Source organism: Vespula pensylvanica, chromosome 4 (assembly GCF_014466175.1).
Source record: "Vespula pensylvanica isolate Volc-1 chromosome 4, ASM1446617v1, whole genome shotgun sequence".
Classification (NCBI taxonomy): domain Eukaryota; kingdom Metazoa; phylum Arthropoda; class Insecta; order Hymenoptera; family Vespidae; genus Vespula; species Vespula pensylvanica.
The window spans coordinates 6,443,489-6,461,814 of record NC_057688.1 but is presented as its reverse complement, the minus strand read 5'-3'; the positions used below and the strand labels follow the sequence as shown (position 1 = coordinate 6,461,814).

The 18,326-nt window shown below is 38.9% G+C and overlaps 1 protein-coding gene across 6 annotated transcripts in view; it reads right to left on the bottom strand.

The window, feature by feature from the left end:
- LOC122628312 (homeotic protein antennapedia-like) overlaps positions 1–18,326 on the bottom strand; it is a 133,960-nt gene that overhangs the window by 72,594 nt on the left and 43,040 nt on the right. For 3 of the 6 annotated variants that reach the window (XR_006327001.1, XR_006326999.1, XR_006327003.1), the window contains exons 3-7: positions 14,658–17,135; positions 5,977–7,529; positions 5,757–5,904; positions 5,425–5,673; positions 157–1,362 (exon numbers count right to left, since the gene is read on the bottom strand). Coding sequence is in view for 1 of the 6 variants with exons in the window: in XM_043810491.1 (XP_043666426.1) it covers positions 16,882–17,135 (254 nt within the window). In the remaining 5 variants the exon portion in view is untranslated. Of the gene's footprint in view, positions 1–14; positions 117–156; positions 1,363–5,424; positions 5,674–5,756; positions 5,905–5,976; positions 7,530–10,934; positions 17,136–18,326 lie in introns of those variants that run through there. The other 3 variants (XR_006327000.1, XR_006327002.1, XM_043810491.1) reach the window with 3 other exon arrangements.

The following is an 18,326-nucleotide window of genomic DNA, read 5'->3' as shown; positions in this document are numbered from 1 at the left end:
ACTTAACAACTTACCGATTTCCAAAGTTTCCCAGTTTCCCAAGAGTTTTCTTCAGGAAGATCCAAAGGAGAAACCGAAGGATGAAATGGCGTCGAGGATGACAGAGAAAGCTGCAACTAAAGCGTCAAGAAGCGATGGACTTAAAAAATCGTTAAATAATCCGTCAAATCAATGTATTAATTTATTCAACATATCTTATACAACATCCCAATTTATCATCCATGTTCGAAGCGAATCAAATGATAAATCATATACACTTTAATACTGAGAATAAGAAAAAACGCATCGAGACAAGAAATCAAACCGATGTCTTACCATCTTCCTCTCGAACATGGTATACGTCCAGTCCGTGTCTCCTCGCATACTGCGAGAATATACGACTTGTAACAGCATATAAACACTTTTTCCGCACACCTACATCGACTTTTAAAGACAGTTAAACAAAACCTTAGCGACTACTTTGTACACGGCTGAAGCAATTCGTTTCTCGTCATTTAAACAAAAAAGAAAAAGGACAAAAAAGAAAGAAAGAAAGAATAAGAATGCAGAAAACAAGAAGAACACATTTGACAAATCTTACCGAGTCGAACAAACAACAAGTAGGAAATATCGTGCCGATGTTCAACGTAATCTTCGCCCGATTAACAACAAACTATTCAACGTTAACGGAAAGAAATCACAGGTTTAAAAAAAAAAAAACGGAAATATTAAAGAAATAGACGCGTCCGACATAGAGAGGTAGGAAAAAAATCGATCCGGGGACCGGTCTTGGTCTCGGATTCGTTTCGATAGGTGGCAGCAGCTCGCCGCGATTTCGTGCCGAGCACACAGCGCAACAACAACGTAACGTCGATGGCCGCATTTTTTTCTCTACCCCTTGGCCCCTCTTCGTCCCCGAGCCCCCTGGTTGCCCCAATCGAGCCGCTTTCTATTCGTCGTCGTTGGCAGATTAGGCTAATGCGATGGACCCGATGAGATATGGGCCAGCGAATGGGAATACGTAGTTTGTGCGGCAGGGGCGTGACTGTACCCTGGATACCAGCGTGCCCCGGGCCACGCTCGCGACGTGAACTAAGTGCTGGGTGGAGCCCCGTCTAGGCACTACCTACTCGATGGAACCATCATCCTCTCTCCCTGGACTTTCTCTCTCTGTCTCTCTTTCTCTCTCTCTTCTCTTTGGAGTCTAATGGCTGCCAGGTCTTCGAAAGGGCGCCAGTTTTGAAAGGACTTTCAGAGAGAATCATTTGGTTTCCCTTTAAAACGTTGATTATTCGACGAATTTCTCGAACCTCGTCGGCTTATACATCATGGAGGTAACGTGGACGACATCTGGTGGCACGTGGCAGCCATACTGGGTCCAACCTGCAACAGTAGACACAATTTTTAATCTCCTTTAGTAGGTCAATTCTTTCGGACAGTTATTCTTCGCAACGTTTAAAGAAGATGTTGGTTATGCAAGGAAGAAAGGCCTGCTTTGAATTAGAGAGATTTACCTTGATGTTCGTATGTGTGGTATTGTTTTTTTTTGCTCCTTTTTCTTTTTCTTTTTTTTTTTTTAAATAATAACATTTCGAAAATGTTAATAAATATTTGTGAATGAATCCTTTGGTAAATATACTTGGGGCCCGAATAGTTTCATATATCTGTGTAATTAAAACTGAGGTAATAGTAAAGAATGTTACCGCTTTTTTTTTTTCAGAATTAACGTTTATTCAAAGTCAATGAAAAAAATAAATTGCGCATTGGCAATGGTCCTTTTGCAGAAGAAGCATGTTTTGATAAGATCCTATCGGAATTTCATGGATCGTCAATTACACGCATCGATGCACACAATCTGATAAGATCTTGCATATATTTGTCCTCTATTCTATGGCTAAGAGAACCTATACCGAGATGCATAAGATCTATAACTATACAGTTATATATCTATCTATCTACAATCCATATAATTTCCCAATCGTGAAAACGAAAACAAAATGTATGATTTGACAAGGGGAAAAATTTGTCGCAATGTAATTCGTTACATCTCGTCGATTCCAATATTTCTTACGTATACATATATACCTATGTGTACATACGTATAAAATGTCAAAGCAGAAAAATCAATAAGATTTATTAAATTCGCAAAATGACGAAGTTCTTCGGGTTCGCGCGTCAATCGTGTATACCGTGTACACTCGATTCAATTCTGTACACAATTCGTTTCCATGAATGTATGAATCGTGTGTGTGTGTGTGTGTGTGTGTGTATGTGTGTATTTGTTACTAGCGCGAAAGGGCGAAGTAAAAAACGTACGCGTTGCAAATACTTTTCAGTTTGCTTTTCCCACCCCTACAACCCTCTATACCCTTCCAGTCAGTCGAGTAGCACGATAGTTTTTTACGTCGTCGTTCGTTTCGATCCCTCGTTTCGTTTCCATCCACCCTATCGTCCCTCTGCCCGGTATTCGTCCAGAATCGCGTCTCTCGACCACTTTTCAATTTCACCGACAACTCTGTCTCTGTCTCTGTCTCTCTCTCTCTCTCTCTCTCTCTCTCTCTCTCTCTCTCTCTCTCTCTCTCTCTCTCTTTCTCTCTCTGTCTCTCTGTCTTTCTCTTTTTCTCTTTCTATTCCTGTCATTCTACATACTCGCTGTTGCTTTCTAATTTCACAAAATACCCATACAAACAAACGGAGAGAGATCCGATAAGTTTTTATTATTTAGTATTTCCCAGGAAAACTACGGCAACGTCGTTCGACAAAAGTTTGTGTTTCTGAGTCCTACGGGAGGACATGGATGAAAGAGGAAAGAGAAAGAGAGAGAAAGAGAGATACAACGAAGAGGGGTTGGAAAGAGAGCTGACACATAACAGAAGGGTAGAGTGGGGACACAACGAGCAACGAAATTCTCGCTGTACGTGGCGAAGTCGCCTCTCCCTCGGGATACTCCGTGTGTGTCATCGGGACGTCCGACTAATTGCAAGGATGTTTTGTTAACCTCTCACAGTCTGAAACTCTCCCCTTACAAGGTTTTGCATTTAGCCTTTGCACATCGATACCATAGTTGTGCCGAGGTATAGGGTGATCCTACTTCCTTTCTTCATCCCCTTTTGTGTGTCACATGGTCGTTCTTTAATACATCATGTTAAACAAAATTCTTCTTCTATGATTTAAAACGACTATAGTTCGGCGAATTTAATAAAACGTTTTTATAAAAAAGCTACGGTACTTTCAATATAATTTTGTTTTCTTTTTTCGTTAAACGTATTCGACTTTATAAAAACGATAAATAAAAAAAAATATCTATATATCTTTTTTACAGATATTTTCTTTTTTTTAATTTCTAATTTGTAATCGATTTCATGACGCGTGGATAGAAAGGAATAGACGTAGGTATTAATTTCACATAGCGACGCTCGCTACAACGCTCGTGACGTTTTGAATATGAACATTGATTACAAGAGAGACGCTGGCGTCGCTCGGCGGTTCGCAGGAGGAGAGACGGTGACGGCGAGGGTTTTGCTCGGGAACGGAGAGGGTGTTCCGGGGGGTTAGGTGGGTGTGGAGGAAGCAGAGGCCGGCAGCGATATTATTGATTTATGTCCCGTTCTACGTTATGTATCCAACGGCCACCTCCACGGCAATGTGAAATGATCCACCCAAAGTACAACGTTCTCACGAACTTAGCTTAGACTCTCGAAATTTCCAATCGTCTCTTTCTCTCTTACTCTTTCACTCTCTTTTCCTCTCTCTCTCTCTCTCTCTCTCTCTCTCTCTCTATCTCTCACTCTTTCGTCGAAAACTCTTTGAAATGAAAATGATAAAAATATGATCTCCAAATACTATACATCTCTCGATTAGAATAAAACCAGAATAAAATATTTTATTTTCTTTCAACGCGTATTATCTAACTTGTGCTCGTAAAATTATATCCATATTACGTTCCACATGAAAGATTTTTATTTACGACAGATCTACAAAATAATAATAAGCAAATAACACAAAAAAATTACTACGTCAACACAAATCAGTTCGCTATTCTTACCACTCTTATAACTAAGTAAGTACTTGTCATCAGTAATATTGATGGAGCATAAAATTGAGGAAAAAAATAAGAGGGTAAAAATCGTTGAGGCCGATCCATTTGGAGAGAGAAACGAATGCGACGGAAGCGTCTCGGTTGAACAGACTCTGTTGAGGGTCGACGCGCTTGCGTGTCGCGTACAGAGGCAAACGAACGGTACACGGTATCAATTACCCTCGATACGAAGTGCATTACGCGGAAGGAAAGCACGTAGGTGGGATTGTGGGACTACGTGTGGGTTAAATTGGGAGGGTGGAAGGGATTGGAGAGGCGGTAAGAGCAAACGAGATAGAAAGAGAAAGAGAAAGAGAGAGAGAGAGAAAGATAAAGAGAAAGAGAGAGAGAGAGAAAGAGAGAGAGAGAGAGAGAGAGAGAGAGAGAGAGAGAGAGAGAGAGTAATAGTAGTAGGGACGGGGTTGGAGAGTGAAGGTATAAAGGGTGAGATCAGTGAGTGGGAAGCGCCGAAAATTGATGCATTCCCTATGCAAAACAGCAGAAGCACGGCGCTAACAGTAGACCGACAGCACGCAAACGTGAATCCTGGCGATCGGTGTGCTTCCTACACTCCCTTTCCCCCTCTCCCATACTTTCTCTCTATCTCTCTTTCTCTCTCTCTCTCTTGATCTCTCCTCCCCCACTTCGCAAACGACGGCGTCACCTATGTCCTGGACAGAATCGAGAGCGGTATAGAAGCAGTTAACACTCTATTAACACTAACGACGCTCATACATAACATCGGTGGCCGGGGCGGCATAACGCGAGCCGGGGATGGAATTTATGGTCTGTTAATGGGGGGGTTGCTGCTTTATGCGCTATGGCGTGTGCGGTCTACCTTGTAGTCGTCCTATTCGTCCTCACGGGAACCAGGTAACACAACGGTGATTTTACGAGTCCACTTTCTTGTGAGTACGTTGGAATCCCTTTTTCAAGCGTCATCCTAACAAACGCGCGTCGATCGTTTTATAAGGGCAATCTTTCATAATCCGTAGTATTCTTCTAATTTATCGTTCGTTTTTTTTTTTCTTTTTAATGTACTGTAGTATTGAGTTATATGATATATGATACATGGATTTTTCTTTTTTTTTTTTTCTTTTAGAATATTTCAAAGATTTTATAGGAAATTTTTTGTTGATTAATTACAATCAGTTTAATCGATCGTAAAACAATTTCGATCGGGTAAATAATCAAGTTCAATGCATTTTCTCTTCCTGAATGTATCAACACTGTATCTATCAACACATTAGATAGCCAAGTTTTGCGAAGAAGGTGGAAGGGGTATGGTATTTGGGTTCGAAGGAGAAAACAGGTGTACTCGTAATCTCTCGCGAAATGCGAGTAAACAGGAAAGTTAGCGAGCTTACCGTTCGTCGAGTGTAGACCGAGTCAAGTGCCAAAGTTCATCGTGAGATCCTGCCCTCCTCACAGTTAAAGGAGACGCGGCAAGGCCGGTAAAGTGATAAAGCGCCCATAAATTCTGACCGCCATCCTCCTTCCAGCCCTTCTATCTTCCCAGTTCCCTCTCTCGCTCACTCTCGCTATCTCCAGCATTCTCCCTTTGTCGTCCGTCCTTGTCTCACCCTTCTTCAAACGTATCTTCAACTCGTATACACCTGCAACAACAGAATTGGCAAAGGTCAGCGTACGTTAGCTCGATTTAAAACAAGTATGCGTGCATAATAGGACGTAATCTTACCTCCGAGGAATTCTCTCGGCCCTGAAACGCCTAACCCACATCTCTTATTCTCTTGTTTCTTCTTCTTCTTCTCCTCCTCCTCCTTCTTCTTCTCCTTCTTCTTTTTCTTGTTTTTCTTCTTCCTCGGTGAACCAAAGTCACGCTTCGTCTACCGATTAAAGTCCATATCAAGTCCATACCACTTAGCCGACGCTTAATCGTCGCAATTGATGTTACATACCAACTCTCCGTTGTTCCCTCGCTCATTGACGTCAGCACGTGCGGAGTCAAGCGATGTCCTTGCCAAGTGGATGAGAGATCGAAAGCAACGGAACACTATCGAACGTATCATCGAATACGAAATCGAATTAACGAGATACTTTTTGTCGGACGATCTGTCAGACTCCAGGACGATAATTCACACGTGGGAATTATCTCGTCCGAGGAATTAGATTTCTAAGCGAATTGAAACGAATAGACCTGTAACCTGGATTTTCTTTGAAGCATCGTCAAAAGGATAGGCATGGGATCCAACAAAGGCATAAGAAGTTAAATCGACGTAAGAACGAAGACATCCTTGGACTCGTTTCTAGAGTCGATATCGTAGTTCTACAGAGAGATACCTACCTACCGTCTAGGAAAGCCTAGGTACGGCGCGTTCGTTGCAGCGCAGGGGCGAACAGACAGAAATCCCAATAAATCATCCCGTCACGAGCCGTGAACCAAGGCGGAGCCTCTTGCCTCGTATTAGCCAATAATAATCCTCTCCGACGTGGAGGCCATCTTGGATTATACAATGGTTCCTTCCGCCGCAATTCGTATAAATGCAACCTCCGGGGTACAAGGTACCTTTCGAGAACGTCCCAGTGGCGTATCCATTCGACTATTTCCATTGTAACTAACTAAATCGACGAAGACGAAGGAAGCATTCGTGAAATCGACGAGTCACGTGCTATCATCGCGGCTTCATTCCTACCTCAAAACACGGATCTATTCTTTTGTTCCTTCCTCTTAAGTGTTTATTGTACGAAGGGAAAGAGAAATGTCTTCGAACCGAAAGAAAAGAGAAAAGAAGATAGAAATATAAAAGAAAGGACATCCAACTCGGATCTCTGACACGAAGAAGACTTTTCGTGCACTCACGAAACGTACGAAAAGGAAAACTCATAAGTCTCACGTTTAATCCTATGGATTTTCGCGTTCTACGTTTTCTTCTTTTCCTTCTTAGATCTTTTTTTTTTCTCCTTTTTCTTCTAAACTACTTCGGTCTTTTCATATTCAACCACAATTTATTTTTCGTTTTCAAACACAGCTATTATATAATTAATATAATTATTATTATTAATATTAATATTATTATTATTGTTATTATTAATATTATTATTATTATTATTATTAATATTAATATTATTAATATGGACAGACTCTTATATAATATAATACAATACGGTTTAGACTTGTCGACACGATAGCATATAATACTATTATCATTATCCATCGACGTCTTAGTCATTCGTCATAATACATAGTTCATTCGCGTGCATATGGTATATCATCGCAATCATCTCATCATTATAATCATAATTATAATCATCATCATCATTATCATCGTCGTCGTCATCATCATCATCATCATCATCATCATCATCATCATCATCATCATCATCATCATCATCATCATCATCATCATCATCATCATCATCATCCTTTTCATCATTATCATTATAATCATCATAATCATCACAACGCTGTCATACTTTGTATGTGTACATTTAGTTTACATAATGCGGAACACTACAAAATAATTATATACGTTTATCGTAGTCGTAATAATATCGTATTTATATTCATATTTATATTTATATTTATATTCATATTTATATTTAAATATATATATATATATAATTTGTATATATTTAAATTCATATATATATATGTGTGTGTGTGTATATATATATATATATTTCTTTCTTTATATTCACTTATCGATCGGTAAGGTAGCGCGGCCTACGTTTTTTTCGGCTTGTAGGCGCACCAACATAAATCTAGTTTTATTTTTACTTCTTTATCTTCTCTCGCATCGCGCGCAATCATTCGAACGAGTGCATTGTACCCGGTACGTATGTATGTAGGTATATACTTGTACGAAGCACCATTTCTGTAGCTTCTTGTGCGTAAACGCGCGCACCTGTAGCGTGTATAATACGTGTTGTGAGTATGTATATGTTCGGTTCGTGTGCATGTGTATGTATATGCGCAATCGTATGTATGCTTTCGTGTACATACAATATATAACGCTTACGTACACGATCTTCGGTCAGGGCAATGCATTTGCACGAGCGCGGGTCACTCGAGTGTGCATAACAAAAATTAAAAAAGATTAAAAATTAAAAATTAAATAAATAAAAAAGATTTGAACATTTTCAAATACGTAATCGATCAAACAATTGCTTCACTGGATTATCCAATTCATTTTCTGCGATAATTTTCTCATAGAAAATATAAATAGAGAATATAAAAGTTAGAGATTTTCTACACAGACACACACGCGCGCGCGCCACATACACACATCTACATACACACTCACACATATACACACAAGAGCGACCACGCGAGCCGACGACAACGTAGCGGCTGTCGAAATATTGTCATCCTCTTACACTATGTTACACGTCAGGATCACGAACGATTTTGTCGCTCGATCGACAAAATTATTCGTGCACCTGTCGATCTGTAATCGTTACAACATCGTATCGGTATATAGCTAGTAATTAATTAGACCTCTGCTACCGTTACTTTGTAGTTTTTTTTTTCTTTTAGTCTATTAAACAGGTACCTACTTTACCTACGCGGTATCGTATACAGGGGTCGCGGCTCGCGATTCGATGCCGCGACGTCAGACGTCGCCTTTAGTCATTGCCCTGCCGATAAAAAAAAAAAAGAAAAAGAAAGTAAGTACCATAGATGTTTTACACAACGTCCATCGGATTATGTACAACGTGGGATGATCGTTCGCGCCTTTTTTTTATTGCTCTACGACCGATTAAAGAAGCGCGACAGAGCACGAGAAACAATTTGATTTTTTTCTGTAAATTTTCTTTTTTCCTTTCTTTATTTTTTATCCTTTTTTTTTTGTATCTTCTCTATTCTCTATTTCTTTTTTCTTTTTTCTTTTGAAATTTTCTGAACGATTCGCGGTATTCATTCGTTGATCGACTTTCGAACATTTTCGTAAAGTCGAGGAACTTGTTCTATTTTATATTCGTACACGTAGTCGAGTATTTATATATCGATTTTGCATTATTTTGGTCGATATCAAACTTATCGCGTTTTAAATGTATACAATGTTTCTCGTTATATTGTATGTATGTAATATTTAACCGGGTCTATCAGTCTTCGTGCGCTGTGCTCTGCCGATGGGGAATAAGGGGTGTGAGTTCGAAGGGGGATACCTCGCGTACGCTACATGTAATTTTTCTTTCGTTCCTCTTTTTTCCCTTTTGCTTTTTTTTTTTTGATTTTTCTTTTTCCCTTCCTCGAATTGAAATGACATCTCGAATAATTCGTCTATTCGTATTCGTCGGAGAAATCGATTTAACTCGCGCGCAATGTCCAGACTGACACGATGATACCGTTATCCGATGCATCTTAATTACTTCTGTATTTACACACGATATACATCGACGAGCGTTGAGTATTAAATTAGTTGATTTAGTACGGTACAAAGTTAAGCTTTCGCGAACTACCTCGCGATTTATCGTCGTAAGTGACTGGTAGAAATGATAAAACATTGAAATTCAATCGTTCTTACGTACGTACTTAGATACGTTACTTTTTGATCGATCGATATCCCGTCGAGCGTTTTCGTTCGTTCGATCTTTTCATAAATAAATAAAAGAAGAAAAAAAGTGAAGAGAGAAAAAAAAACGTGAACGCGTTTCAGGTTGCGAAAGGTTTTTAAGTTACTATCAGCGCGAAATTTAACGACGAGTTTATTTAAATCGAGAGCGAAGTTCGGAGCCGATGGAATCTTCTCTTCTTTTTTTTTTTTTTTCTTTTTTCCTTTTCTCTGCTAAACATATTTTAAAGATAGATGATCTCGATAGATGTACAATATACTTATAAATTTATTATACGGAACTAACGACACCTGCCAGGAGAGCACAGGGGGTCAGGAACTCTTCGGTGCATTCGCGTGCGAGGTCACGACTTCCAGATATCGATTATTCTAACTCGATTCGAGTCTCTAGTCGCAATCTAATTTTCATGAATAAAAGTTCTTCCCACGCTACTTTCGACTGTTCGAAATATTAAAAGATATATACGATAACGCAAAGAAAAAAAAAAAAGAAGAAAAAAAAACGAAAGAAGAAGAAAAAACAGAATTACTAATATTGCAAGGAATCAGCTGAGATTTGTTTTGAGAGCTGACAGTGTGTGAATGACGCAAAGTAATCGAAAGTGTTAGTAGAGTAGAATGAAAACTTCGAATACACGCATGGTATTTCTCGGTTTAAGAAAACAGACAATTTTCTGGGATATCATTTGACTTGGTACGCACAAATACACCTAAAAACTACCTGTTTACATTGTAAAAAATATTTATTAGACAATCAGTTAAAACAAATAAAGGATCCATTTTGCGACATATAACATGGTATATCAATAAATACTACGTTGCTAAACGATATAATCGGTCGAAAGCTGCTGGTTGTATATGTTTCTCTCTCTCTCTCTCTCTCTCTCTCTCTCTCCCCCTTTCTCTCTCTCTCTCTCTCTTTCTCTCTCTTTCTCTCTCTCTCTCTCATTCGAAACGCCGCTTATGCGTCATGACGTTTACGGGCTCTCCGGTAGAAACATTAAGATTACGTATGTACATTACCGCAAACTCCATGAACTACGTAGTACGTACTATTTCTTGTTATATATCTCCATATTCACAACAGCGGAATTTCAATCGCAATCATTTTTCATTTCATTCATTCTTTCATTCTCTCACTCTTTCTCTCCTTCTTTCTTTCTTTCTTTCTTTCTTTCTTTCTTTCTTTCTTTCTTTCTTTCTTTCTCTCACTCACTCTTTCTTTCTTTCTCTCTCTCTCTCTCTCTCTCTCTCTTTCTATTTCTTTCGTTCTCTAAAATCGATCTGATCTTCGTTATTAGCCGTTTCCCCGTCCGCCGCAACCGACACGCCCGTTTTTCTTAATAATCTATTTAATTACCACCTTAGGAAGTAGACTTTAGTCCTTAATCTTATCGAGATTACGGGCTAACGTAGTGACACACTTCGTACGTACACATTGTTTTTCCAACTTTTGTCTCATCTCCCTCTACTCTCAAAACTCTTTTACACACATATACTTTAAATTATTATAATATATATATATATATATAATAAATTATATATATATATAATTTACCTTTTCTTTTTTTTTCATTACGCGACTATATGCATACGAGTAGAGATAAAATATATAATTTGAATTTATACCTTCCAGTTAATCCTACGAATTTTCTCTCTCATTCATTCATTCTTTTTCTCAATTTTTCATTGTTTATATATCCTTCTTTTTCTTTTTACTCGTGGTCACATAACATTTTATACCTTTCTACGTTTAAATGGAACTCGGCTATTCGTCGAATACAAAATTTCATTTGTTTTTATGTAAAATCGATGTTCACGGCGATCGTTCGACGACGAGTTTTTCTCGATTACGATCGATTAGAAAGAAAAAGAATAAAAAAAAAAAAATACAAAAGGAAAAAGGAAAGAAAAAAGAATAAAATACGATCGTTTATTGCACTTTTAAATCACTTTTAGAAAAGAGAAATACTTGGGATATCGCTAAGGGAATTAATTTCGAAGTCGAAAAATTCATAGTCCCTCGATCGATTCGAAGTCTTTCGATTATCTCGAAAGATCAAGGAACGAGAGAAGGAAAAACGGAAAATTTTGATCGGGACTTTGGTCGTACCGTGTCGTAACACGTCCGTTATCGTGGCGTAAGGGTAATAAATAGCAGCTTTGTCTCGCAAAGCCGCACCCTCGGCACCTCAATGCCAACTATTATCTGACCCATATAGATCGTATCACTGATTAATGTATCTGGAATTAACTCGCGTGTCGCGAGCGATCGACGAAATGCTCGAAAGGATCGTTGCTTCGAACTGCTAAGGTTAATCGATTTATCGCACGCGTTTATAAATCGCGTTATCGAAAGTGCGAGTCAGACTACTAGTCTCGGTGCACCAAGAGCTAGCAAACCGATAACGAGTCGAGATAACAAACCGCACGGCCATAATCTATGAGTGGAAAATGTCTTTATACATTTTTTTTCTTTTTTCTTTTTTTTTCATACGTTTCAAACTGTAGGTGGAGGAAGAAGAAGAAGAAGAAGAAATGTGATGAATGGTTTTACGGTCAATGCGAACACGATACCATTCATTTTCTTCGGGGCGACGTTATTTCAGGCCAATTATGATTATGCTACTTTCGAATGCCATTCACGTGTATTACGTAGTTAAGTACACGAGCATCGAATCGACGATTAAATTTCTACGAGAGAACGTACGATCTCGTCGTCGATCATTTCGTATCGACGATCAATTTATATCAATGAATGTCACGGTCAAATGAACGATACACGAATCGATCGTCTTTCGATAAATCCATTTAACGATCTCCCACGGAATTTCTCTTTATAATTAAGCAAAAAATATACTATTATCATTATCGTAATAGTTTTAAATATTATCATTTATAATAAAAAGAAAGATTTTTTTGTCGGTTTCGTTAAATCGTCAGTGAAATGTAAAGTCAAGCGAAGAGTGTGAAAGAACGATCGCCGGAAATCTTTTTATAGAGAGTTCGTTGCTTTCAAAGGACAAAAAGATTTTCCATAAATAAATCTTTCGATTAAGGAAGGCCGGCCGTCGAATGATCGACCATTAATTACGTATATCGGTAAGCACGTTTTTCACGCTCGTTTATCTTTTAAACACGAAATAGGGGGAGACGATTTCGATGAGTATGTACATACGAAACGCGTACGACTTCTACGTACCTTTCCCCGTATTTCTTTTTCTTTATTTCATTCATTCTCTTTTAACATCAATCTACAGAGCGACTTTCAAGATCGCGACATTTATTTTTTTTTCTTTTGTCTTTCCTTTCTTCATTTATTTCGTTTTTGTATTAATACTTCCATCAGCAGCGCCGTCCGTTTATCTTTACCGTTATCATTATCCTTATTACTTGTATCATTATAATTATCATTAAGTGTTCGTTAATATCGATCATTACGTATATCGTTAATGATGTGTGTGTGTGTGTGTGTGTGTATATGTGTCTTTGCATGTATGTGTATATGTATATGTGTACGTGAGCATGTGTATACAGGTATAAACTAAACGTATGTCGAGCTAAGTTTACAACACAGCACAGATTTCGCCGCGGCGGAGTACCTTGGCTCGCTAGGATAAAAACACCGAGTACAGAATTTCTTCGAATTCTTCGTTAGCGACATTTTCCGGCCGATCGGAGGAACTTTCGTTCTTATCACGCTCGGTGTTCGAGCCGACAGGCTATCCGGTTCACCGCTTGACACATTTAACGCGTCCCAACGCTCAACGCGAACGATATTCGTTAAGTTAGAAATTTTCTGTAAGAAATATAAGGACAAAATGCAATGCGATCGAGGAAAAGCGATACAATTTTCATGTTCTTTTTTTTTCTTTTCTTTCATTTTCAAAATTTGACAAAGCGATATACCGCACTGCGAATCTTTTTTTTTTCTTTTTCTTTTTCTTTTTCTTTTTTTTTTTTTTGTTAAAATGGTGATGCCACTTTCGTCGCAAGCATGGACGGTGATCGAACAAGTGTCTTTCTTTTTTCCTTCTTTTTTTTTTTTATTATTTTATTTTATGTTCCTTTTTTTTGTATCATTTTCATTTTTCCTTTCAAAATTACGCGCCGTTACTCTACGAAAGAGACTTTGGCTCGCGACGAGAGGATCCCGTGCCAGTAAACCCACTTTCGAGACGCCATTAAGTTGCCAAGCGGTTTCATGCCGAAAACATCCTATTCCAAAAATACACTATGTATTACATCACTTGGTAACTTGGCCTCACGTCGCGCGGAGCAGGAGTCGATTTTTAAGGGATCGACGATCGTGCGCGAGAATAATATACCTTCTTCCTCGTCCATCCCCGATAACCCCCACCCCCACTTTTCTATATATCCCCTTTATACTCCTCCCCGATATTCCACATGGAAAATTATTTACAGAAACGAAAGGTCGTCGTGCCGCGAATGCGAATTATTTCCAACGTAATTCCGGAAGAGGTCGATCGAGATCATTAAAGCGCGTTTTCACCGTCGAAGGAAGATGCATGTAAATCAAGATAATGGATGCTGTGTACTCTCACTCTTTCACTCTTTCTCTCTCTCTCTCTCTCTTTCTCTCTCTCTCTTTCACTCTCATTCTCTCTCTCTCTCTCTCTCTCTCCCTTCCTCTCTCGTTATCTCTATCTATCTATCTCTTTCTCTTTATCGACGATACTCGATTAATCGGAAGAACCGGTTTTACGATCGCGTAAACTCGCTTTGCAACGCGTTTCTCTTTGAAAAATACGCTGAACATCTTCCTTCGATTAAAACCGGTAGCCATGATAGTAGAAAGTGCAGAGAAGAAAAGAGAATTATCAAACTAAGAAAATGTATTGATCCGTCGAATTGTTATTTGCACAATTTTCAAATGCTATTGGCACATTAGAGTTAAACACAAGGCGATACAGAAGATTCGATTAACGATTTTCTAATCGGTCATACGTTTCTACGAATACCTTTGATGATATAATTCGATAAGAAACGTAAACTCGATCGAACGAATAATTTCTAATTTAACTGTCATATATAAGACTGACCTTGCGACGATATAGATGAATAAACGCCAAGTTGGCTGGTCTCTGCTCTGCCGGAGGACCTCCGCCGTTTCTTCCCTAAATTATATACTTTTCTTTTCTTTGCTTTTCTTTTCCTTTACTTTTCCTTCACCGATCTCTCACTCGTTTTCTTCTTGTTAATAATAAAAAAGAATAGAAAGAAAAAAAAAGAAAAAAAAGGCAAAAGAATATATCGAACAAAAATAAAAAAAACATTTTTGACTTCGCTCCGTTCGATACTCCTGCTTCCATCTTCCATCTTCCTGTCCTCTTATTTCTTTCTTTTTTCCTCATTATCCGATTCGTTTCGTTTCGTTTCGTTTCGTTTCGTTTCATTTTCGTTTTCGTTTTCGTTTTATCACCGTATTTCACTAATTTTGCGTCTCGTTTTACGAACAAACTGGACACCCGTACGCGCACTTTTTTTCACTGTTTCGTATGTATAAGTATTACAATTTTTTCCTCATTTTCTCGATTCGTTCTTCCAATTTTTCTCTTTCTCGTTTCTTTTCTTTTTTTTTTTTTTCTTTTATTTCCCATTCCGTCCGTTTTCTCTTCTTTGCCTACGTGAATTCCGGTTTCGATAACGCGAAAAATACGTTCAAAAGATCACACACGTTGGCACGTTCGCAGAAAATTCGAGATGCCTTCGCCGAGCCACTGGCCGTGCGTGCGTGCGGCGTGCGTACGTGCGTACGTGCGCGCGCGCGCGCTCGGTAGTGTAGCGAAAAAACTATCTAAACGATCTCTAAAGACACTAAACTGTGCTCGTACATTCACCGCTACATAGAATTACAGATGGACAATCATCACTTTCTCTCTCTCTCTCTCTCTCTCTCTCTTTCTCTCTCTCTCATTCTCATTCTTGCTCTCTTTCTCTCTTCTTTCATTCTCTCTTATATTCTATTAACCGCTCTCTACGACTATACGTGTATACGACGTAAGAGAATAAATAATAAAAACATTTTCCTAACTTATTACGCGGTTTTATCTTTTTTTTTTTTCTTCACTCGATATCAACGCACACGTATTATCTATCACACAGGCAGATACACACATCTTCCTTTAAACTCCATATTTTCTCATACACTTGCATCGATATTCTCGCAATTCCCGTTAACACGTTGACTGCCACTATGGATTTTGTCTTTTAAATGGTATCATGTCGTTCAATGGGAAAGATTTACAAATTAATAACTAATAAAGTCAGTGTATGAAACCGAATAAAAAATTTGCAATAACTAGATAACAATGTAAAATAAATAATGTGTGCTACGAAACAATGAAAATAATTACTTTATTTGTGCAAATTTTCTTTATCTTTTTCTTTTGCTACTTTCGAAGGATCACGATGAACTCGAGTGATCACCGACGAAATAAAAGCAAACTATTAATAATAGTATAATCTCGCTTAATCACAAAACGTAATAATTTATTATCATATGTTTATAATAATGAAACTTTTATATCGTAGCCACCCAAAATAAAAAGACGTACGACAATCGAGTGACAATCAACGTATTGAAATACGTACATTTCCTTCGACGACGTATATTTATATAGACTTTAGTACAATTATGTTCGTTTAAACGTAATGGAGGTTAACGCGGTTCTGATTAGCATGTGATCCAGTTCCTTTTATTTTGCCTCTTCATTCCGTTATATTCGTAACATCGTTCATTCCCATAAATTCTCTTCCGACTCTCTCTTTCTCTTTCATCTCTCACCCTCTTTTATTTTTCTCTTCATTCTCTTTCTCCTTCACCGTTCCATGTTCCCTTCCTTCAATCTTGTCGTCCTTGTCTGCACCATCATACTCTTCCTTTCTCTCTCTCTCTCTCTCTCTCTCTCTCTCTCTCTCTCTTTCTCTCTCTCTCACTTTCTCTCTACCATTCCTTTGTCATCGTTCATTCTTCTTCTTCTCTATACTACAAGAACGTTCTTCATCGCGTCTTCTTCGCTTCTATTCCTACTACGTCTTCCTTTTTTGGTACGAGTAACTTGATTAACACGACAAAAGAAGCGTCATTGCTGGTTGGGGGATGATTAGACGAGGGAGGGGGGTCGAGGGAATCGGGGGTTGTCCTGGGGAGGGGGAGGTCATCAAATAGGGGTTTGGGGAAGGAGGTAGTGCTGGAAATAAGGTATTAACGACCCTGAGAGAGATGAGACCTCTTTGGAAGTTCCACTCCTCCGGGGGGTTCTTTCAACCCTGCGGCGACGTTTGCGGAGAAATTTCGGTGTCGCCATCGCCCGAGCCTGGATCACCCTTAGACTTGTTCTCTTTCTTCCATTTCATCCGCCTGTTCTGAAACCAGATTTTTATCTGTCTCTCCGTAAGACAAAGGGCGTGCGCTATCTCGATACGTCGCCGCCTCGTGAGATATCTGTTGAAGTGAAACTCCTTTTCCAGCTCCAGCGTTTGATAACGGGTGTACGTTTGTCGGCCTCTCTTTCTCTCTGCGAACAAACCAATTAAAATCCATACGTTAAATGTTTATATAATCGAATGTCCTGGGGTCTGGATATAGGGTTGAATACGAATAAAAAAAAATAAATGCGTACAGTCTTAATCATTCGTTCAAATACGCATAAACGAGTTTTGTTATAATTATCGATTACTCTAAACGGCTTTTCACGACATATGCTACAAATATATTTTACTTATCTCAACAAGATTAATTTTCTTTATTTGAAATCGTAAAAACAGAGTATCATAAGTTAATGTAAATATATGTAATAACTCTTCAAAATCAATTTTACGTATCGATAATAATATTTGAAGAATGTATGAGAGAATAAACGATATCGTGATGGAAAGAATAAAAAGGAATCGTCTTAAATGTTCCAAGAATAAAAGAAAACTGCGACGAGTTTAGATCGCGATGGAATTTTTGCGAAAGTCCGAAGAAACGAAAATATCTGGGGGGAAGTGGGGAGGGGGCTACGAATCTACGAATGATAGATAACTTAGCGATATCCGCGACGTGATCTGTGCCCGTACGGTGCGGCTGTACACGAAAGTTGAAGGAGAATATTAATTGTAGTCGCGAAGAGAAAGGGAGCAAAAAGGAAAGAAAGAGAGAGAGAGAGAGAGAGAGAGAGGTGATGGTACAAGGATGAAAAAAGAAAAAAGTAGAAGAAAAAGAGGAAAAAGAAGAAGAAGAAGAAGAAGAAGCAGAGAGTTGGCTCTACAACGCAAAGTCCGTGAGAGAGGCTCAACCTCGTCGAGGTATCATCTCAAAGAGTTAGATTGGTCCACCACACGAGCGCGAGAGGGCAAAACGAGAATATTTCATGGCTGGGATGAGGTAGAAAGAAAGAGAAAGACTGAGAGAAAGAGTGAGAGAGAGAGAGAGAGAGAGGGAGGGAAAGAGTGAGATGAGAAACCAAAAAAAGAAGAAAGAGAGAGAAAGAGGGAGATGGGAAGCTAAAAAAAAGGAGACTAAAGAGAGAGAGAAAGAGAGAGAAAGAGTAGGAGAAGGGAAGGAAAAAGAAGAGGAAGAAGAAAACTCCTTGGCGAGCATTCGAGGCAAACGCCGCCCGTCGCGCTGTCGGCCGATGAAGACGGATGGCGGTTCTCCACCAGAAGAGAGAGACGGACAACTCTACGAGTATTCTGAATCGTTTGGCCGAGCGGAGATGGAAGAC